Below are 24333 nucleotides of genomic sequence, written 5' to 3'. Positions count from 1 at the left end.
GATTTCAATTTGTCCTCTAAAAGGGAGCTAATTATATTTTCACTTACTTTACCTGGCACTCGGGGACTGTACTAGGTACTTTCATTTTTATTTTAGCTCATTTGCATAGGTATTACTATTCCATTTTACAGACAACTTCCCCAGGGCCACACAGATACTATGGAGCTGGGACTCAAAGTCACATGTATCTTGGCTCCAAAAGTAGTGCTCTTTCAATATATAATGACTTTGATACATGATATTAAAATTTGTCAAATTGTAAAAAACTCAGAAGTGCATACACTATTTTCCTATTTGAAAATGTTCACCTTAAACCAACTAAAAAGACTTAAGAGTTGACAAGGACATCATATGTCCCCTGTCTGACCACTCATGTTTTTTATGACTCACCTACATTGAAAAGTATTTGTCTTCTAATAAATTTGGATACTGTAAATCAAACTTATTTTGGCCATTAGCAAAAGTTCACCATTCCTTTACTGTGGATGCCTGCCAATATTCTCTTAGAGATTTCTGTTTCATGAATTAATATAAAGAAAAGTTAAAGACAAAAACACATATGCTTAAATACGTCCTAATTTTACTACCATGATGGAAACTCTATGTTATGAAAGTTATTAATAAATCAATTAGAATGTCTTCAAATATCAAAGACTGCTTTGATTCACGGACCTCACAATGTTTTTATGAGGCTGCAGGAAGGACTTGTGAAGATCATGTAATAGAATAACTGGTCATAATGGGGACAGGCAGGGGACCTGTATTTTCAGTTAAAACGTAGTTATTTTCTACATTTTACTTGAGGGAACTATAAACCGCTGGTAATAAATACAAGGAACATGCTAACATATTAGACAGGAAATAATTATTTGGTACAGCAGCTGTAGGCTGCTTTAGTGCTCAAATCACATGTGAAACAATTTTCTATGGGCTCCACTAGAGTTAGGCTTTTACTGAATGTTAGGCTAACTGCTTTCAAGGACCAGATTCAGGGGAAACTAGACTTTTACAATGAAACTGCATCTCACATGTCCTTAAAGAACAAATGCTTTACCCTCTCCAGACAAAGGGACCCCTTTCCCACAACAGGTCTGGAGCTGTCATCTCCAAGTAGCAGAGGTGAATGTGGTGGGGGCAGCAGTGGGCAGTGCTGTCATTCATTACACCTCCATGCTCTCCCCTCCCATGACTAGCCTGGGAACAAGAAGAGCAGATATCTTCATGGTCTCCAAACAAGTGTCCAGAGTTGGTGGGCTTCAACAACCACCACAACAACGAACAACAAATGTGTTTTCAAGATTGTGTCAGACCTTCTCGTTTGTTACCCAGATAATCCTTCACCCTATTTTAGAATTTCAAGCCATAGAGAGAGAGCTCTCTCCGTCTCTTTCCTTCTCTCTCAGAGAATGTGGTAGGTGTTCCAAGAAACTGATCAAAGAACACTAGAATAGCAAATATCGCTCTAGTAGCAAATGTCATAATTACTTAGACTGAATTACGGTTTTATGTTTAGAAGTTAACTTGAAGTGAGGAAGTTGGCAAAGTCCTTTTTTTTTCCTAGTTTAACCCCTGACCAGAAGCCAAGGGAATTTCTAATCATGACAAGCCATCAACACCTCCAATCTCAAGGGACATTTTTGGATATTTGTGCCAAGTAGTTTATAAAACAAGCATGAGTGCAGAAGAGTGCTGAGGATGGCACACAGAGAGGCTCATCTATGGTGATTTAAACCAGTTTAAACTTGGAAAAGCACACAGGGACGAGAAATCTGATTTCTGATTTAAGGGCAAGTTTTATCACTGCCTTTATGGCCACGTAAGGCTCAAGAGTCTGAAAGTGCAGCGGGTAAGCATGGCAGATCTTTAAGGGGCTGCCCAAGATGGCAAGTCATTATTCATTTCTCTATACTGTGTAATGCACAATGTTGCAACAAACTCTTACAGAATATCACTTTTTCACAAATTGGAATATTTTCAAATGAAGTTTATCTTTCAGAAAGGTTTTAAAATAGTAAACTTGTTCCTCAGGATCAACATTTGTACCAACCAAAGTTTCAAAACAAAAGGGATAGAAACAAGAAATGTATTTATTTTATCTTTTGCTAAATACGTGGATCTACTGACAATGGATTTTTTGCAGATGCTAGACAAACTCCTTCACTTATCAGAACCTCAGCTGAAAAAATAAGATGATTGTATCAGAGGAGTTTTTAAATCTATACTCTATTAGAGGAGATGATTATGTATAGTAACTTTATTAATATGAAATGATTCAATGCAATTGAGAACATGAATTGTGATGATAATAGCTTTTCATTTTCTGGGTGTTGGTTGCTTTTATTTAAATAGTAATAATTCCTTACATCTGTTCAGTTTTATAGATTACAAAGTACTAATGCAGACATTATCTCACCTATGCTGAAGTAATCCCTTAGCGTAGGGAGGGTTGCTTCTACGTGACACGTAAGGAAACTGGTGCTCAGGAAGGCCCCAAAGCCTCAGTCCTTAGTTGGGGGCAGAACAGAGACCTGACAGCTTTGTAAGTCGGACAGCTCCGCCTGTACTAGATGTGTGGCTCTGGGCAAAACCCTTCCTTGCTCCACATCCCAGCTTCCCCGGCTGTCCCTGGAGCACAGTGCTGTGTTGCTGTACTCCTCAAGCGAGCCTCTTCAACTCAAAGGATCCTACCATACAGGATGTCTGATAAAAAGTTTCTGTCTTTCCCCCTTCTGACTAATCTAAGTGCTTAGTGCCTATTACAAAGCGTTATTCGGAAATGCAAATTTCCTTAATAGAAATGATTCATTTGCAAGCAAATCTTTAAATGAGCTACTTAAGGAATGGGATCAGATATATGTGCTTCTTATTTCAACACATGGAAGTTTTATGGTACTGTTAACTTTAAGAAGTGGCCTCCTTTATCCAGGATGACTAAATTTCCATAATGCTCATTTTGTCCCCAGGGCCCAGGAGGGAGACAACAAAAACTCACATTTCTCTTAGGGACTGGAGAGTAAAGACTCCTGACCTCTGGAAAATGAATCAAGACCACCTACTCATTTAACACAGCTAATGACTATGCGTCGTGTGGAAACAATTACCCATCATAATCAATCTGAGCAGGCTGCATGTCTAGAGGCAAGATTCTTATTTTTGATGATCAATCCTACTAGTCAAATGGGTCCAATTATTAATAAAGAATCCTATAAAATGTATATTTTCTATTTTCCTAATGACTACAACAAAAAACCCAATCCAACAACCATTAAACAAATTGGAAAAGAATGATTTTCTAATAAAGTTGACATCCTAAACCTACATATCTGTCAACTTACTGGCTTCACATCTAAACTAGCCATTTACAATTTCCTGGCAAACCTCCACTTCAATTTATTTCAACTGTAATTCTAATTTACCTTTATTTGCAACAACAAAATGTATTTCTCTCTTAGACTGTTAAACCTATCACTTATTAAATTCCTTAAAGCATCCGAGTTCTCATCAAAACCTCACTGGAAAATTCATATGACTTAGTGATGGATAACACCATATCGCACAGTGTCACTTTCCTCTGGGTTTAATGTCTAGAAAATGCCCAGATGTTTAGGTCTCCATATTTTCCACACAGAGCAGGGCAGCCTTCAGTAAGCTGTGGAGCAGCCTCTGCTCTCCTGACACTAGTTAATCTACAGTGCTGTCAAACATGTCACACGAATCTGAATCATTGCCTGCTGCAGAGATCACTTAAACCCCCAAGCACTGCTCAAGGCAGACAGCTGCATGGTTAGCCCTGCACCCACAGCAAGTCTCTTCCCACAGAGGACTTTATAAATCATCTTTAAGATAATCCAAAGGCCTGAGTGAAGGCTTTAATAAAGATAAAAAGAAAAAGAAAAATTTGTCAAAAACAAATTGGTTGTCTTTCAAGCAGACACCTTTTTAACAGGCTTTTTTCCCCTAAGACACTTTCTTTTCTCAAACAACTTGTGGAACTCTCTTCATCTAAACAATCTGGAATTTCTAAAGAATGTTGTTTTTGTATAGTTAATATTTTCACATTTTTCTCCACCTCTTTGGTCTTTCCCAGTATAATATAATCCTTTGCACCTGCAAAAGCTCCACAGACTGCTGACTGCCAAGAATCCACCACACGATCCTGCCTCCAGGACCAGAGGGCCTGTGTTTAAGGAGAAAGAAAAATACAAGTTATTAAATATTTGAATTTATCGGAACCTCCTGTGGGTTAGCTCTGGGGATGGGAACTTAAGTGAGAAGCTATTTTGGTGGCATTCCACGCTGATGACATAAGTGATTTTCCCAAGGACTTAACTGCATTCTAAAATAAGTCAAAGAAAGAAGAGTGATAGCTACATTAGAGTGCTCAAAGGAAATAATTTTCAGGGAATATGTATGCTATACACACACACACACACACATTTGTGTGTATGTGGATAGATAAAGATATCTTTAAGGCAATGGAACATTTTAAATATTTCCCATATAATTCTAAACATAAATACTATGATTTACAAATTAGTCCAGAGCAAATCGGTATACGCCCAATTCCTCAGTTCTTTTTTCAACCTTTATCCATGTTGCACTTTTGAAGGATGCTAATTCTGTTACTTATCAATTTAAAATTTGCCAAAACACTTTTTGTACTGTCCACGTAATAAGCTGATACTCATGCGGAGTTTCAAACCAAGCAAAAGGATGGCAGAGACACTGTGCCTTGCTTGCTGAGAGTTGATGATCTAGTAGAAGACATGATACAGTCACATCAAATCGTGAACAGTGCTATGAGTCAGGCCTTGGTCTCATCTCTGAACGTACATGAAACCCCACAGTCCTCACAACAACCCTAAGAGCTGGGTCCTGTTATTATCCACCTTTTACCCAGGCTTTCTAACAGCACAGCCTGCACTCCTTCATGTTTTTTAGCTTTATTGAGGTATAAGCGATATCTAATAACATATTTAAAGTCTGCAACTTGTTAAGTTTTGATATACACACAAATACACATGAACTTATCACCATGATTAAGATAGTGAACATATCCATCATCCCAAAAAGTTTCTTGTGTCCCTCTGTCATCCCTCTTTCCTGCCCTTCCTCACCATCCCCTAAAGAGTCTGATCTGTCACTCTAGATAACTTTGCTTTTTCTAGAATTTTACATAAATGTAATCATACATTAATTTTTTTTTTAACTTGGCTTCTTTCCTTCAGAATTTTTGATTTACCCACGTTACTGTGAATATCAATAGTTCACAACTTTTTAACTGGTAAGTGATATTCCATTGTATAGATATATTAAAGTTATGTATTTACTTGTTGATGGACATTTGAGATTTTTCCAATTTTTGGCTATTACAAATAAAACTGCTATGAACATTTCTATAAAAGTCTTTATATGGACACACGTGTTCATTTCTCTTGAGAAAACACCTAGGATTGAAATACCTGGACCACATGGGTAGGTATATGTTTAACTTTTTAAAAAACTACTGAACTGTTTTCCAAAGTGGTTGTAGCTACCATTTTACATTCCCAGCAGTTCTAGTTTCTCCACATCCTTCCCAACACTTGGTATTGTCAGTATTTTTTATTTTTAACAATTCTAATAGGTTTGCGGTAGTATTTCATTGTGGTTTGAATTTGTATTTCCCTAATTACTAATGATTTTTAGCTTCTTTTCATGTACTTCTTTGCCATCCATGTATCTTCTTTGGTGAAGTGTATGTTCAAATGTTTTGCACATTTTTATTGAGTTGTCTGTTTTCTTAACTAGTGAGTTTTGAAACTTCTTTATATATTCTAGATACTAGTCATTTGCAAATATTTTCTCCTAGTCTATGGCTTGTCTTTTCATTCTCTTAACAGTGGCTATCAAAGATCAGAAGTATTTAATTTTGATGGAGTCCATGGATCTTGCTTTTGGTGACATATCTAAGAAATCTTTGCCTAACTCAGGCCACAAAGATTTTTCTCCTATGTTTTCTCCTAGAACTTTTATGTCTTCAGGTTTTACCTTTAGATCTATCATCCATTTTGAGTTAGTTTTTTTATATGCTGCAAGGTATGGATTGAAGTTCTTTTGTTTTATTTTGTTTTCACATATGGATATTTAATTGTTCTAGCAATTGGAAAAGGGTATTCTTTCTCTAATGAACTGCCTTTTCACTTTTGTGAAAAATCAGCTGTCCATACATGTGTGGGTCTATTTCTGGACTCTCTATTCTGCTCTAATCTCTAGATCTGGATATCAATTCGATACTTTCTTGACTACTATAGCTTTATAATAAATCTTGAGATCAGGTAGTGCTAGCTCTCCAACTTTGTTCTTTTTCAAAGTTGTTCTGACTATTCTAGGTTATTTGCACTTCCATATGAATTTCAGAATCAGCTTTTCAGTTTCCACAAAACAGCCTGCTGAGATTTGGATCTGAATTGAATCTGTAGATCATTTTGGAGAGAATGGAGGGTTAACAACATTGAGTTTTCTAACCAATAATTGTGGTACCTCTCTCCATTTACTTAGGCCTCCATTAATTTCTCTCAGCAGTGTTCTGTAGTTGTCAGTATACAGGTCTTGCACGTGTACTGTCAGATCTATCCCTAAGTATTTCATATGTTTTGATGCTATTGTAAATGGTATTGCTTATTTTTTAACTTCAGTTTCTGATTGTTCATTGCTAATATGTAGAAATAACAATTGATCTTGTATCCTGCAACCTTGCTAAATTTATGAGCCCTAGAGAATCTAGTAGCTCTAATAGCTCTGGTAGATTCTATCTAGCTCTGGTAGATTCTATCAGATTTTCTACATCAATGATTATATCATCTGTGAATAAAGATAGTTTTACCTCTTCCTTTACAATTTGAATTACCGCCTTTTACTTCTTTTTCTTGCCTTACTGCACTGGGTAGGACCTCTAGCATAACAGTATGCACTGCAATAATGACCACAAATATTACAACACAAGTCTCTTGAATATATTAATTAAAATGGTTAGAATAGTATAATGACCTACTGATAGTGACATGATATTTTTAGGGATGATCAAATACACCACAACTGAAAGACCAGCAAAGTTAGTGCTGATTTCCTACTCTCAATACTTTCCCACTGAAAATATAGCTGGAAGATTGAGAGGGTTGCTACAGAAATGGAGAAGATGCCAGCAAATCAAGACATATATGGCCCTGTTTATTTTGTCAACTTTAACAACTTTTCTTAAGTCAGACACATAACTACGTAAACTACCCCACAAATTACAGAGATAACAATGTGCGGTGTCTCAGGACTCCAATATTTCCTTTCACCTAACTAATGAGAACAGTTACTTCACCTAACTAATAAATAAAATGTATTTATTAAATTCACCAGACTAAGAGTGCATCTATCAACAGATTTTTGTAACCTTACTTGTGGAAGTAAATAAGCTAAAAAAAGTTTTATTACAAAAAGGTTTTTAAAAATAGTCTTGCCATTAAGTGTAGTATTTGGTATATTTTCAGTAAATGCTCTAATGTTTACAAATATACCTGTGTGCTTTTGTAGAAAGTATTATCTTCTCCAGAGCTCTTATAAGCATTGGAGACAAGATAAGAAACAAAACAGTAGAACATCTTTTTTACTTTTAAGGTGGCAAAAAGTGTATTGTATCAAGCTAATGCCAGTTTTAACACCATTACTTACCTTGCTGACTTTTTAGAAAAGGAATGCAAAACACAAACTAGACTTTTGGTGATGACCAAAGGTCATCTTCAGTTAATCTACTGATATCTTCAAGTGTTCCAAAGAGCAGAAGTTTATTCCAGACAGACTTCAAATAATAATGCTGAGTTTATAAGCAATAATAAAGAATGAATAAGATGTGAATTGCATATCATACAGGAGGAAAAATCAAAGATGCTATATAATTCATAAACTCAACATTTACTGACTATCTACTAGCTGTCAGGCACTGTAGAGTCAATGAAAAAAAGCAACAGTCCCTAGGTCTAATATTTAAGGAGGATACAGTGGGGGCAGAAGATGGTTATAACAGAGAGAAGGGAGGTGATGGAGAAGGTTTCACAGAGGTGCCTGCTGTAATCTAGGGAGGAAAAAAAATGGTTGCCAAGAGAAAAAAAAAAAAAAAAAACAATCAAAATAGACTCAGATGGCTGAAGACAGTTTAAAAATAGAATCTCCATAGATAAGCATAACTTTTCACTATCACCTGGCCAGAATAATTTAGTCTAAGAACATATAAAGAAATCATTTTGAATTTGAAAAGGACATTAATAAATCTCTTAAAACAAAGAAAAAAATTTCGAGAACCAAAAGTGTTAAAATCAAGTGAGAAACTTTAGTGGCAAACGCAGAGTATGATAGAAATAACGATTATAACAGCAACCACAATACACATGTATACAGAACTTACTACATACCAGACACTAAACACTTTACATATATTAACTCATGTAATCCTAACCACAATCTTCCAAGGCATGTGCCATTTAATCCTCACTTCATAGACAAGAAAGTTGAGGCTCAGAGACGTTACGTAACTTACCAAAGCTTAAACAGAGAGTTAGCAGCAGAACTGGGATCTGAATGAGATGATCTGGTACAGAGTAGAAAAACACTGGGATTTGGATCCACAGGTTATAGTTGTCTTGAGAGCAAATAGAATGGTATTTATAAGACACTTTATTTCCACATACAGATCATAATTTTTACTGGAATGATATTAAAATATCCAAGTAAATGAACAAACTATATCAGTGCCCAAAACAACTTGCTTAAATAACATGAGTTTGTAATTTTTTTTTAATGAGCAATTGTCTGAATACAGAAACTCTGGAAAAATAATATTGGGACCAAGCTAAAAAGATGAGTGTTATTTACAAATGATTCATTTGGGAGCAACTTTAAATTCATTAAACAACAACAATGACAAGAACCCGATTGGTAAGAAGTATTGTATAGGAATTATGAAAGTAATTTGAAATTACATATTTGCTCACGTATGTGGAGGGACCAGAGGACTGTGATCAACAAAAAATTGTCTGGAAAGACAGGAAAGGTTACTCACAGGAAGTGGAAATATTATTGTTTATGACTTTTAAATAATTCAGGATTCGATTGGAAAACGGAATAAAAATATAGTGTAGGCAACAGTATGAACGATTACGACTGACAATATTAGTCACCACCTTGCTAACTACCTAGCCTGTTCCATGCTACAGATTTCACATTTCTCATTTAATTTTGAAAGTATGTATTATTATCTACAAACACAGGTGTGGGGCGGTGCTAAGGGATGTTAAGTAACTTGCCTGAGGTCACAGAGAGAGTATGTAGGGCAGCTGAAGCTCGTTGTGAGGCCCCCCCCCAAAGCCTTGTAGACAGAACGTGTCTTGCAGACAGAACGGTATATACGCAGCATTACAAGATGCCTCACTACCATAAACAGTTCCACTTCTAGTAGAGCTACATTATAACATACAAATTATTAAAGAAAACATTTTGATGTCAATAAATGTTTAAATAATGTGGGTCTGTAATAGAGGATTTGTTTCAAGGACCTGTGTGAACACCAAAAAATTTTAAATTGCCGTAATTTCTCAATCTAAATAAGTATTTCCATTGCCACAGAGGTGTAATGATCATTCCTGTAAAGGCAGATGAATGACTAGGGAGTTTGGGGTGAGAGGCAGAAAGGGGGCCTAAATGTAAAGAACCACAGTGTTAGAGTCTCAACTCAAATGGCAGAGGTTGTGTACCAAAATATGAATTAAAAAAAGCAGGTAGCCATACTTTCCCTGGTGTTTGCTTATTTATCCTAATTCAATGTCCTATTTCCTTTTTCTTTTCAAATAAAAAATGAAATTTTCAGATGAATCCATGTACATTTGTTTATATCTCATGTTAACGTGAAATTTCAAGTTTAAGTAATGAGACTGGCAGTCAGAAATGTTCTTAATTTCACTTCTGCAGTTTTCTTCAGTAAAGTTTCCTTAACATAGGTTAATTGGAAATATTTCCAAAGGCTTATATAGAAAATTTCATTTTGAAATAATTTTAGACTTACAGAAAAGTTGCAAAAATAGGAGAGTTCCCATATCTCCTTCACCCAGCTTCCCCTCATCTTGACATCTTATATAACCATAGTACAATTATCAAAACAGGGGATTAAATTAGGCACAATATTACTAAGATACAGATCTTCATTGAATTTCACCATTCACATTGTTGAAAGGTGTGCAATTTTTAAACATCTGCCTTTTTTATTCAATTAATGATATTTCTATTATCATTAGCATATTATAAGGAATCCTAAATATTAGTAGTATCACTACAAAAACAATCAGGTTCTTCTATCTTCCCAAGTGATTCTTCACTCATTGCTCAAGGCCTATCAGAGGGGGAACAATATGAAGTAACTTGGCTCCCTACCTCGCCCTACCCCATTAGCCCTAGTGTTCATTCACAGGATAGACAGCCACTGCCAGGCGCAATACTATGAAATGGCTAGGAGTCCAAGCCTAGGTCAGGTGTCTTCTATTAAAGTATAACATGAAGACAAGGTTTTGTTTTTCACTTCAAAAGACCCACCCAATGTGCATTATTGTCTTATGAATGAATAACAAATTGAAAATAAATGTTTTGGCTTCACTGCAGGAAAACTTGTAATTTGGTACTTCTTCAGCTCTTGTACTTAAAAGTAGTTATGTGGCTTCCAATTTTGCAAGATTATGAAACCACATGCTTTCTTACCACATGCTTTTTATGGTACAAGGAGAGGTACATGTACAGAATCATCTACTCAATTCCAAATTAATAACATCAGATGATTATTTATTTAAGACAACAGAAAAGACAATCCTCTGTGTAGGTCTCACTGCTGTCAGTCTTCCACCAGAATTTTATAACACAGTAAAGACAGCAGACAATTTCATGCAGATGCTCTCCATACTGTAGTTAATTAAGCTGGTGTGTCGCTTTTGCATGTATACTTTAAAAAACAAAGCAACAGCTGTAATTTTATTATTCAATTAATGAACCATCTCTCTGTGAAGTACTCATATACTAACATGTCTTCAAAAAGAGATTTCCAAAGCACAGTTTTAAACTGAAAAGAATATTAAATATAATTGGGAACCACAATTAAGCTTTCACTTCTGGCATACTGTGATTCTAGCAATATAATCAATTGGCTAAAAGGCTAAAATGGATTTCTCCTACAGAACTAGTTTCCCTAGTTAAAATTGGATACACCTAACTGACAATTAGGGCTCATTTACAGGACACAGGCTTATTTTGGTTATAATGACAGCTGGATTGAAACTATTCTGAGATGTCTGAATAGCAACAACCTTGTGTGGGTTAATCCATACCTTGTTTTTGATTTAACTGTGTTTTGGTTGGTTTACTTGCCTTCCAGATAAGTAAGGTGGTAAAAATAACAGGAAATTGTAAGAAAGTCTTTAACAATTGATTGTGCTGGTAATTATAGGAAAAGAAATTGTGCTTATTATTCTTGAGCAAAGCAAGATGGACTCAAATGTTGAGTTTGCTTAGTAATATTTAGGTTTTATAGTTAGAAAGTAATATTTTTGGAAAGTAATATTTTTGGATATGTGTGGCTACGTTTTATTGGAGGGTATTTATTCTGATTAGGGATTCTCTGAGCTTCCTGGATTTGTGGTTTAATGTCTTTTATTAGTTTTGGATAGGGACAAAAGGTCCCACTCATGTTAACAATATCTAAATATGCCACCGAGTAACAGTTACAATAAAACAAATGATTGTGAGTCAACAAGGTGTGATTATTTTTAATACATCTATTTGCAAGGGCACACTTTGCTTGCTGTGTTTAACTATGCAACAATCTTTTACAAAGATTTTTATCAAAAGTGGTTAAAATAAAAGAATTGATGGACTTATACTGACAAGTTCTATTTATCTGGAAACATACAACGATCAGCCTCTATTCTCAACAGCACTCTTCAAAAGCTCTCTCATCTCACCCTTGATTCTACAGGAGAGGAACCTCATTACCTTCATCTCTGGATTCCCACAGAGCCTTGCACAGTTCCTTATACAAAGGCGGCAGGCAAATATTTCATACCTATATGAATACTTGCAGTGTAAGCAGTGTTCGATTAATTTTACCCTTGTGTAAAGAATGGGGGAAAACATGAACTGGTTCAACATCATAATCCCAAATTTTCATTCCTGGCTCAGCAGAGAACCACATAAATCAAGAATGACAATAGGTTCCACTTCAAGGATTAACATTTACTTAACTGGACAAGCCTTTCTGGTGAGATGTGCTAAGACAGTTCCAAGATTTTGTTTAGGTTCAGCTGGAAGAAGGGCTATAATCAACTGGTGATGTCTGCCGAGACAGAGCGAGACAAGAGCAGCACAAATACTATCACGATGCATACTTAAACCAAACATATGAAACAGACACCAAAAATGCTCACAAATAACCAGGGAGCAAGTCTAAAGAACAAATAAAAACAAAGCCAACTCCTTTTTTCCCATTTTTTAAGGAGGTTACATGTAAATCTATAGATGGGTCCCTTAAAATCAAATTCTGGCAGGGTTTTATATCTCTGAAGGAACTGGGAATCATTATATGCATTTTTTAAAAGTTCTTTTTAATATACATTTATGTTTGATAATCTGATTAAACTAAAGTGTGGTAAACTCCCCTCTTTTCTCATACTTTGTCTCAGCCAAAAAAAATTCAATATGATTCATCATAGGAATCTTTTATGTGAATGATCATATTTATCTCATTTTAGTCACAAACTCCCATAAGTAGGCGAGAAATGCCCAAAGGAAAGAAGACAAAAGAGGACTCCTGGTGTGCTTTTTTATTGTTTTCTGACAAAAGACCCCAACCCACTACCCTCGAGGCTGTGGGACTCATGAGGCATGGTTCCATCTTACCTTCAGTTCAAAGTAATGGAACCTGCAAGGAACGGATGAGGTGTTGTGATCACTTTGGCTTCAGAACTGCACGCACAGCAGGATGCCTGGCAGCTGGGTACCCAGGTCTAAATGTGGAGCTGGGAGAGGAATCCAGAGCTCAGAAGCCACACCCTGCCCCCTCATCCTCTCAGGCCTTTGCTATACATGACGCTCCTTCTTCCCTACTTAGTTTTCTTTTTCATCTCTTTTTCACCATCTGTCTTTATCTTAATTGGCCAAATTATAAAATACAAGCATTTTCTAAACATTCTGAATCTCTCTCTCTCTCCCTCAGTAGCCCTAGAAACAAGAAAATGTTACCCATTACTTTTATAAACTGAGCGAAAGGATACTGTAGAATTCTAATCCTTTTCTTTTTGCATGAAGTGTCCCATATTTTCCAGGATACAAATGAAGAATTCAAATGTTCTTGTAGTTTTTGAATTGTTAAAAGATGCTTGTTTCATTATAACATGCTTTTGCTAAAATCCTAATTGGCACCTTAGGTCCTGACTTCACTGGTGATCTGGACATACAATGAATACTTCGCTCTTATGTGCAGGTGTTTTCTTCCATACAGACATATTTAACTTAGGGTACAAGTTTAGTGTGGTAAAAATCATACACACATTTTTACTGTTATCATTTCCTTCTCAATCTTTAATATGCCTTTATAGGAATCTACGTTCTGAGCAAACATGTCTGTGCAGATACCAGGTTCTCTCAATCTAATGAAATGGTGTATGGGGAGAACCTGAGGCAGGCCTGGTGATCTAGCAGTTAAGATTCAGCGCTCTCTCCGCCATGGCCCAGGGTTCATTTCCCAGGCAGGGAACCACACCACTCATCTGTCGGTTCTCATACTGTGGCAGCTGTGTGTTATTGTGTTGCCAAAAGCTATGCCACCAGGATTTCAAATACCAGCAGGGTCATCCATGGTAAACAGGTTTCAGTGGAACTTCCAGACTAAGACAGACTACGAAGAAGGATCTGCCCACCCACTTCCAAAAAAACTGGCCATGAAAAACACTATGAATGGCAGTGGAGCATTGTCTGATAGAGTGCTGGAAGGTGAGAGGATGGCTCAAAAAGACTGGGCAGGGTTCCGCTCTGCTGTACACAGGGTCGCTAGGAGTTGGAATCAACTCAATGGCACTAACAACAAGGAGACCCTGAGCATCCTCTAAATTACTATTATTTTGTTTACATTAGTAAAGGTATGGGAGAATTGTGTTGTGGGTGGGGTGGTGATACACATTTTAACTATTATTAAAATAAGAATCAACAACAATAAACAAGTTATTATTACTCTTCAACTTGAATAAAAACATAGTCTTTATAAAGTACCGGCTATTTAAAATATTTATAAAATGTAAGTTAAAAATCTTAAGTAATTATTTTATACATTATACTATAACTGAAATGATAATCCACTAGCCCCTGATTTCTATTACAAGGCTATGATTTCATCTTAGAAAATCATCAGCATAATTTTCAGCATAATGTCATAGTCATACATAACCAAACTGATTTTATTTTCATTTTGCTTCAAACTTTGCATCTGTATTGCTTCTAGTTACTGCTTTGCAGCTTTGTAACACCTTTTGACTAGAAGCAAAACTCTTTAGACCTGACAGCATTCTTGACAATCCTCTGCACTGCACTGTACACTGATGTGGAATGTTCAGACAACTGAAAAAATCTGACACTTACAGGAAATTTTATCATATCCTTTCAAAATATGCTTATTGTTTACCTAAAGCTCAGTAAGAGTAAATCTGCATATTATAGCTGTGAATATACTTCTAAAAGAAACTAATTATAAATAAAAGTTAATGTATACAGTTATCCAACTTTGCATTGAACTTGAAAAAGAAAGAATGCTAACCTTCAACAATTAGTAAATAGTTATAAACACCTGCTGTGTAAAAGGCAGAATTATAAAGAATATAAACATAAACAATCGGAAGACAAATCTCCTTCTCCAATAAGCCAAGTCCTGTAAGAAGTTAAACACAAACACATGGAAAACTGTGGTCTGGCTCCACTCATGACCATAAACTATCTATGCTCCCCTGTGGTCGGTCACTGAGAGCTGACCCCTAAAGTGAACACTGTTTAAGCCCCGCCCCAGTGCAGCAGAACCAGGGATGTTTGAGAGAGTCGGTCTAAGAAATATGGTAGCCAAGGTGCTTAAGCTTTACGTCATCAAGCTAGGGAATCAACACAATTCGCAGAAATGCCTTAAACAAGCTGATTTGACATAATATGACCTCAGCTTTTGAGCATATGAAACAGCAAAAACACTATTAAAGATATTGTGTGCTATGTGCAAAGTTGTGTGTAAAATGATGAAGAACATCAACTCTGGAGTCAGTCTGCCTGGGTTCAAATCCTGGCTGTACCACTTAATAGTTAATATCCCTGCAGCCTTGGGCAAGGCACTCAAACTCTTCTTCAGTTTCCACATCCACAAAATGAAGACCGTAATAGCACCTATCTCACAGAATTGTCATGAAGATTAACAGGAGATAATCCATGGAAAGTGGTTATCATAGTGCCTGGCCACTGTAACTTTAAGAAATGTTAGTTATTATGATTGATTTTATTACTCCGGTAATTATCACCAACAATGTTAACATAGTAAAAGCCTGCTGGATAGGAAACCGAGAACTTGGGTTACTAGATGAAAGACAGCCTCTCTGAGCACTGGTCTCCTTGTCTCAGTGGGGATAACAATAAGCCTACCTCCCCGGGTTGTGTGTGATGTGAATGAGATGCTAATGAATATACAGTGCTTAGCCCAGGGCCTGGCATATAGCATCTGCTCAACACACAACTGATGTCTTTTGTAAATATTCAGGCGATAATAAGTGCCTAACTAAATAAACTCAATTATGAAAATGCAAGGAAGGAAATGAACAGGTGCTGTAATTACTGAGGAGGGAAGAAGGGAAGGCCCTACTTGAAAGAGGGGTGGACAGGGAAAGCCTCTCTGAGGTGTCATCTGATCTAAGACCTGGAGAACAAGAAAGAGTTGGACGTGAGAAAGGCCTAGGGAAAGAGCTACAATGAAAGCTCGATGAGGGAAGGGATTTTTGTCAGTCCTCTTCATCACTATATCCCCAGACCCTAGAAAAAGCTAGCACATGGTAGGCACTCAGTAACAATGTGCAGAATGAATGAATAAAGAATATTTCTGGCAGAGGGCACAACAAATGTAAAGACCCTGGGGTAAGTACCAGCTTGGCATGTCCAAAAAGAACAGAGGTGGGGCCAGCAGGGTTGTAGCACAGTGAGTGGATCTAGTGTGGCTGGAATATAGCGGGCGAGTGGTATGGGGTAAGTTCAGTGAGGTAGGAGGGAGCCAGATGACATAGGGCCCTGTCAGCTATAGTTTAAGGTGTGGATTTTATTCTTCTTTCAAAGAGATGTCATTGGGGGGCTGGCCCGGTGGCACAGCGGTTAAGTTCGCGCGTTCCTTAAGGTCGCGCGTTCCGCTTTGGCGGGCCGAGGTTCGCCGGTTCGGATCCTGGGTGCAGACCTACTCACAGCTCATCAGGCCATGCCGAGGCAGCGTCCTACATAGAAGAATTAGAAGGACCTACAACTACGATATACAACTATGTACTGGGGGCTTTGGGGAGAAAAAAGAAAAAAAAAAAGATGTCACTGATGGGTTTTAGTAAAAACCCATTGCTTTTTAGAAAAGCAAGACCATTTGAGAGGCCAACTGGCAACTGAAGCAAGAGGTAAGATAGAGGCTTCTTTAGAATAGCGGACTTGTCGATGGGCTGGATTAAGAGGGATGAGGGAAAAGAAAAACTGTGGAATAATTCTTAGCTTTCTACTTTAGCAGGCAATAGATACTTGTGCTATTTACTGAGAAGGGGACAACTGGGAAGGAACAGGTTAGGGAGAAGGGGAGTAAACACCAAAAGTTCTGTTCTGATCTGAGACACCTTGAGTGAGGATGTCAACTAGGAAGTTGGTTAGATGAGGCTGTAACTCAGAGGAGGTGGTCCACTACAGAACTATAAATGTGCAAGTCATCCATACAAAAATGGTGCCCAAAGCTAAGGGACAAGATGAAATATTAAGGGGCTTTTGTTGGATAATAAGAACCACAGAATCTACCAGGTTTCTCTTCTTGTTGGGCTGCCAAAAAGTTCCAAACTCAAATCTTAAAGGAAAATTATCTTCTTGGAGGTTCTGGATATGATAATCTACTCCTTTTACTTTCCCTCTTCTTTATGGTGTCAAGTCTTCTTTCATCTAAAATCATTTTTGTGAGTATATGTACTACAAAAAAGAAAAACATAAGAAATGAGGTAGTGTAGAGACAGGTCGAGTCAGGGGGACTGTCTCCCACTTTACTTTGAGTAGTCGTCAATTACAGACACATGACCTTGAGGTTATCCGTGAGTATGTGGCTCTCTGACAGACTATAAGCCCCTCAAGGGCATTAGCCATATCTCATTCATCTTTGCATTGCTGTGAAATGGAACAATGTCTAGCTCAGAGTAGGCAGGCAATACATGCGTACTAACCGCATCCATCACTTATCAGTAAATGCAAGGGGTTGAGGCCTTGTTCAAATACTCTAAGGCTTGGTTCTAAGATGTTTTAAACACAATATAGTGCATGACTAAATACCAATCAACAATATAGACAAATGTTTGGTAAGTAAGCATAAATCTTCAGGGCCCAGATTGGAAGACTTCAAGCAGGAGAAAAAAACTGAACTGGCTTTGAAAGATGCATAGTATTTGGACCCGTGGAAGCACATTTCAGAAAGAAGCCAAAGAACAGGGGCAGTAAGGAGTCTATTCTGGATGGAGCAAAAGGATTAAAAAAAAAGAGTATAAGGGGAGGGGAGCTGGAAAAACCAGTCAAGGACGCAGAATCCTTGAGTGCCAACAACTTCATGTTTTAGAGTTTTAGAAACTAATTTCTGAGAACTTCAATGAGATATTTAAGGAAGATCACACAAATTCAATGTGTAGAATGGATGAGAAAGTAGAAAAACTATTAACTTAGTCCAGACGTAAGTTAACAAGAATCTGATAAAAATGAGGACACAGGTTCCAAAAAGTCAGAGTCAACCAAACTTGGTGAGTCATGTGATACAGAGAAATAGAAAGGAGAGAATCAGATTTTAACCTGGGGCTTGAGACCAAGGGGTCAGGAGAATAGTTGTATGATTAACAGAAATTGGGGGATACAGCAGGAGGAAGTGATTTTAGGAGAAAGGTACTACCCTGCATTTTAGGCAGAGTAAGTTTAAGATGATAGTGGCCACTCCTACCTCCAGACTCCCACTCCTTGTAGCACATGCATGTAATCTGCTAAAGTCCTTGTCAAGAAAAATTTTCCTGAGTAGTATTTCCACATAAACATAATAGAGAAACCCTTCCACATAATACAATCTATGGTTGCAAAAGCAAATTTCAATGGTTAAAATCATAACAAAAACAGAAGTGCCAAAAATTGTCTGTTTCTACAAAACACTGTGATTTCACATTTGGATGACTTTTATTAAAAAGCACTATTATGTGAAAAGATGCTCAATATTATTTAGCCATGAGAAAACTGCAAATTGAAACCACAATGAGATACCGGTACACAACTACTAGAATGGCTAAAATTCTTTTTTAAATCTAATAATAACAAGTAATGACATGGATGTAGAGCAACTGGAACTCTCATACATTGTTGCAAAATCATACAGCCACTTTCGAAAACACTTTGTCGGTTTCTTACAAAATTAAACTTATACCTTCTCTATGACCCAGCAATCCTACTCCTAGGTACTTACCCAAGAAAAACAAAAACATATGTCCATACAAATACCTATATGCAAATATTTATAGCAGCTTTATTCATAATCATCATAAACTGGAAACTCAAATATGTATCAGCCAGTGAATCGATAAACAAATTGCAGTACATCCATACAATGAAATACTACTCAGTGACAAAAAGAAACAAACTACTGGTACAGACAAAAACAGGAATGAATCTCAAAAGCATCATATTAAGTGAAAACAGCCAGGCCTAAAATGCTATATAGTGTGCGATTCTATTTACATAATATTCTGGAAAAGGGAAAACTACAAATATTCTATATTTTAGTTATGGTGGTAGTCATAAACATTTGTCAAAACTCATAAAAATATACACTTATAAAGGGTAAATTTCCCAGTATGAAAATTATTGCTCAAGCAAGCCGACTTTAAAAAAAAACTATAGCATCTTAACATTTGCTCAAAGAAAACTGGTAAAGCTTAACATTGTTATCTGAGATTACTCTGAAAAATTCTAGACATTTCTCAACTAGCTAGAATACTACAAATGTCCTTAACATTGAAAAGAAACAAACCCCATGCTTCTTCCCCTCTTTGGGCCTCAAAACATTCCTATGCAGAGATAAGGCGTGAGGATGTTAGAGAGTATGCAGAAGCTGCGTGAATGCTGGTTATTGAGACACTAATAAAGTGAGTCTTGTTTGCTGGACAGCTGTTGCTTCATTGTTCTTTTGTCACACACAAAAAGGAGAGCTGTTATGCTCATGGAATGTGACCTCCTCATTGGATAGCTGTTACATCATGCCTGGAAACACTGCCTGAGAAATCCATTTTCACCATGCACCACAGAGAAAATGGTAAAAACAAAAACAAACAAAACAACAACCATGAAACACCCAAAAAACTCTGTTAAATAAGCTGTACTACTCCCTAAAATCACATCACTTATAAGAACTATTTCTCAATACTTAATATTCCAGAGTTTCTTTCTTTTAAGAGTAATGTTTTGTCTCATTTTATTATCCTTAGTATATAACCTCAGGAAAATATTTTTCAGAGTCCAAATAATTTTTGTTATTCTTCAAGTAACATTTTGTACGAGCACTCTATGATTACTACTTCCATACAATCATGGGAGTAATTCTTTTATTTTTTGTATTATCAAATGTCTACCTAAATATTTTGCCATTTTACAGTTTGGTTATTCATAAACCATTTTCACCTGAACAAGGGCTTTCAAATTCTTTCGATCATTATCTACACTGAGAAAAACATCTTACATCGCGACCCAATACAGAGATATGTGTGTACACTCAACACTGCAGTTTTACAAAATAAGACATGCTTAACACATAAGATGTTCTCTATTTTCTATTTTATTATAGTCTTTAAAATGCTGGCAAACACCCACACAATTCATTTCATGACCCACAATTTTCAAAATCATTGCACTAGAAAATAAAAACAAATACAACCGTCTCTGCATGTTTTCAACACAGGTTTTTAAAAATTCGTTTAACTGTTGCTAAACATATGAGTTACCTTCCCCGAAGCTGACTTACAACTCACCACACTCTGCCCCTTCTCATTGGGGGTTCCTGGGCCTAGTTGAGGTGAGCAGCAAAGATGGAAGGGACAGTCAGAGCCCCACGCCCCATGCCTCTCTCCTGTCCTGCCCACCATTAGATACCGGTGGGGGAGACCTCCGTCTTCTAAGCCTACAAATATTCAGGACCTTGCTTTCTTTCCTTTTCCATTTACCTTGATTGCTATTCCTTCACCTCTACACACACACACACACACACACACACAATTCCTTCACCTCTATACACACACACACACACAGAGTGACGTGAAATAAAATTCAACTGAGTGGAAAAAGAGTTGCAATACAGAAGAAAGCAAAGCAGGTTTTCTCCTTGACTTCTGAAGATTTCAGGTCCGCCTGCTGTGCTTATTTCCCAGTACCACAGACACCCGAACACATTTAAAAGACTGAATTGGCATATAAACCACAGGCAAAAAATATTTTCAACTGTTAATAATTTTGAGTTTTTAAACTGCTAGTCAATATTATATTCTACTATTCCACATTGAAACTACTGGGTATTTATGATAATTAGAGAGAAATTTTATGTGAAGATTGGAAAACTTACTTTTAAGGACTCCCATAATGGAAACTGGACCAATGAGAAAGGAATCTGAAAAGAGAAAAAAAAAAAATTTAAATAAATTATGCAGGAAAAATCAGTTCGCCTAGTATTACCATATGAACCTATAATTATTTAGAAACATTATTTCATTTTAACTTTATGTATAAGACAAAGCTAACATTAAACAATGTATAGGTATGGTATACATAGTTTATAGAAAATGAGTTAAACTGTAACTGCCTCAAGAGTTCTACTAACTTTTTAAGCCCAAGGGACATAAAATGATGCTGTGAAGCCTTTTTGAAATGGAAAGAGAAGCACAATATGGAGAGGCTCTGGCTACTGAAAGGACAAAATAAATATTTCCCATCGCAGGTAATAAAGACTTGACAATTTTCGTCTTAAGAGCCAGCGCTGTCTACTCCTTAGCAGGCCAAGTGTTAGGGTTTAGAAGAGAAATAGAGATGAGGAGAGAGAAGATGGAGGGGAAGAGAGAGGGAGAAGGAGGAGTAAGGGAGGCAGAGACAGTAGGGAGGGGAAAGGAGCAGGAAAGGGGAGAGAAAAGGAAGGGAAGGGAAGGAAAGAAGAAAGGGGAGAGCGGAAAGAGGAGGGGTAAAAAAAGGACAAAGAAGGGGGCTGGACAGAGAGAGGAAGGAGGAGAGAAGGGGAGGAGAAAGGAAGGGAGAGAGAAAGAATGGAAGGGGTAGAGAGGGCAAGGCAGGTGGAGGGAAAGCGAGGGTAGGAGAGAGAGAAGAGACAGACAGAGCCACTTACAAGAGTAAGCAGAGAAACAGGAGCCGAGGGACAGAGCATGGGTGTGGGAAATCAGCAGCCCTCAAGGAAGGAACACCTTACCAATGCTGGAGGAGTAGAGGGCTGTAAGCGGACAGGGGCAGAAGTGGGCCTGAGAGCTTGATTTATTCCCCAGCACAGTCAGGGAGTAGAGTAATCTGTAGTAACGAAGTATGAGTGGTGAAGATAATCCCCACACATATTTAAATGAGTATTTACCGTTAGTTGTTTTATTTCACTGAATCCTCAAAACAACCCTTTAAGACAGGTATTATTACCACCCCCATTTTATAGATGAGGTGACAGAGGGTCAGAGAAGCTGTGCAACTTGCCTAAAGACATGCTGTTAGGAAATAAGAAGCCCAGGAGACAAATAAGAAGACAAATAAGAAGGAGACAATATGACTCCAGAGCCCTGTCTGATCGCTACTCTACCTAAAATACATCTAAGTGCATTTATCTGCATACAAATTCACCCACAGTATAATCTATCTGCTTTTAATGAAACTTTCTAAAATTCTAAAATAGAACCTCACCTCCATATTTCCTAAAACAAAAATACTTGAACTCCAGCGGACTCCACCCACTAACCTATGTAATATCCACGCACTGCCCCCTGGCCTAGGGATGATGCTGCTCACAAGCAGGCCATGGCCCTAGTCTTGTTATTATGTATTCAGCTCAGGTGTGAGCAAAAAAGTAAATGTGGACTTTGAATATTAACAAATGCATATGGGTATGGAAGTGTGTAAATGTGCAAGCACGTATGTGTGTGTGTGTGTTACAGATCATGATTTTGAAGGAATTAATGAGTATTTATCTTCCCATGAATTAAGGGCATTAAGTTACTTCTAAAATACTTGTACTTAACCAGAAATTAAGAGTCTAGCATCATCTGTCTTACTCCGCTGGAAGAAATGATGGCCCTGGGCTTGACAGTGACCACAGAAAGAAAAGCTGTCTTACATTCAGGAAGGAAATGGCACTAAGAAAAAAAAATCAGTGTCATTAGACTAGTTTAGGCTGACAAACTACAATCTCAGAGAAGTCTGTCATCTTCATAAACAAGCAGCACTCCACCCCATACGTCAAAGTTCCACAACAGGAATAAATTTAGTTTAGTTTTTTTGTTACCAAAACCTGAAAGCATCTGACACTGTCCATTCTGAAACTACAGTGCTGTATTTCCAATTAAATTAATTATCAAAACCCAAAAAACTGACTGTATAAGTTTCCTAAAGGCTTCTCTAAATTTTTTAAAATTTATAATATGTAATAAAATACCCAAAAAGACTAATAGGCAATGGGATTATAGATGATTTTTTAATTTTCTTCTTTGTACTCTCTCCTCTCAAATGTAAATATATCACATTTTAATAAGAATGTAAATATTTCACATTTATAAAATGAAAAAAAAGCCTCATAACTTACTGCAACGGGCCATGCAAGCATTCTTCACTTCTTGATTAAAATAACCCAGAAAACTGCAGAAAATTGTATATTATTGACACTTTTTTGGTACTTAGTAAATAATATCAGATTTTGAATTCTGTAGATGAACATTCTGCCCATTTTCCTCTATTAAGTTACTCATTAAACTGTTCCTTCAATTTAAAGAAGTAATTTAAAAATCACACATTTGAAAAGGCCAAACTATTCCATCGGGTATTTATTTTAAAAACTGAGCCAACAGTAAATCCCAACTTTACTTTCTAAAACAAGATTAATTGACAGTCTAAGGTAATTAACTGTGCTGTAAATGCTTAAATAATTAAATTTATTTCTGGTTTCTGGTAGTGAAATATCCCTCATAAGATAAATTCCTGATGTGTCAAAATTTTTCAAATATTCTTCAAGCCAAAATCATATTGAATGCGTCTTGTCACTTACAACATGAAGAAACAACAATGAAAATGTGTTCAACACATGTGAAAGAAGTACTGCCAGCAAACATGGCTCCAGAGCTAACAAAAACACTTCTCCCAACTTCTACAGAACATGCGCCTGTCAGAAAGCTAGCTCCCTCCCCACGTCTGGTTTGGAGTTACATAACAGTGATGTTTCTTCAAAACGTGGAATTTTAAACCCCAAACAGATGTCAGCTGTTATTCTAAAATGTTTTATAGATGAACAAAATGAATAGCTGCACTCAGAGGTCTTATATTCCAAAACACAACATACCCATTTTATTGCACCAAAAGTTACAAAATGGCTCACTGTAGTGACCTTCTTAATGCCTCCATTTAAGATGTTTTGTTTGTATAAGGTTGTTAAGACCCAGGGCACTAATAAGTGAGCAGCAGTAAACCCAGCTACCATCAAAGAGGCAGATGTAGAGGGGAAAAAATCTGCTACAATTCAACATGGATTCCACTAGTAATAAACATGGCAATAATTCTATACAAGAGTGCATGTGAGGATTCCATGTGAAGTAGATAAAATAAAATACGGGGGTGGTAAACAGGGGAAGAAAGTGTTGGGCATTACTAATGAAATAAAGAATGCACAAACTTACATTAGGAGCACGCTTTAACTATCACCAGGTATTGGACTAGAATCATCCTTGAAGCCAATCAATGCTTATAACCCTCTGATCATAAAAT

General features: G+C 36.9%; 1 protein-coding gene across 1 annotated transcript in view; it reads right to left on the bottom strand.

Annotated features, from left to right (window-relative positions):
• The window catches only part of SLC25A26 (solute carrier family 25 member 26), a 142476-nt gene that overhangs the window by 8439 nt on the left and 109704 nt on the right, over positions 1–24333 (bottom strand). The window contains exons 6-7 of the mRNA XM_058562576.1: positions 20942–20986; positions 4108–4177 (exon numbers count right to left, since the gene is read on the bottom strand). Of these exons, the coding sequence (XP_058418559.1) occupies positions 4108–4177; positions 20942–20986 (115 nt within the window). The remainder of the gene's footprint in view (positions 1–4107; positions 4178–20941; positions 20987–24333) is intronic.

This window comes from Diceros bicornis, chromosome 2 (genome assembly GCF_020826845.1).
Source record: "Diceros bicornis minor isolate mBicDic1 chromosome 2, mDicBic1.mat.cur, whole genome shotgun sequence".
Lineage (NCBI taxonomy): Eukaryota > Metazoa > Chordata > Mammalia > Perissodactyla > Rhinocerotidae > Diceros > Diceros bicornis.
The sequence above is the reverse complement of the archived record's forward strand: the minus strand, read 5'-3'. Positions and strand labels throughout refer to the sequence as shown.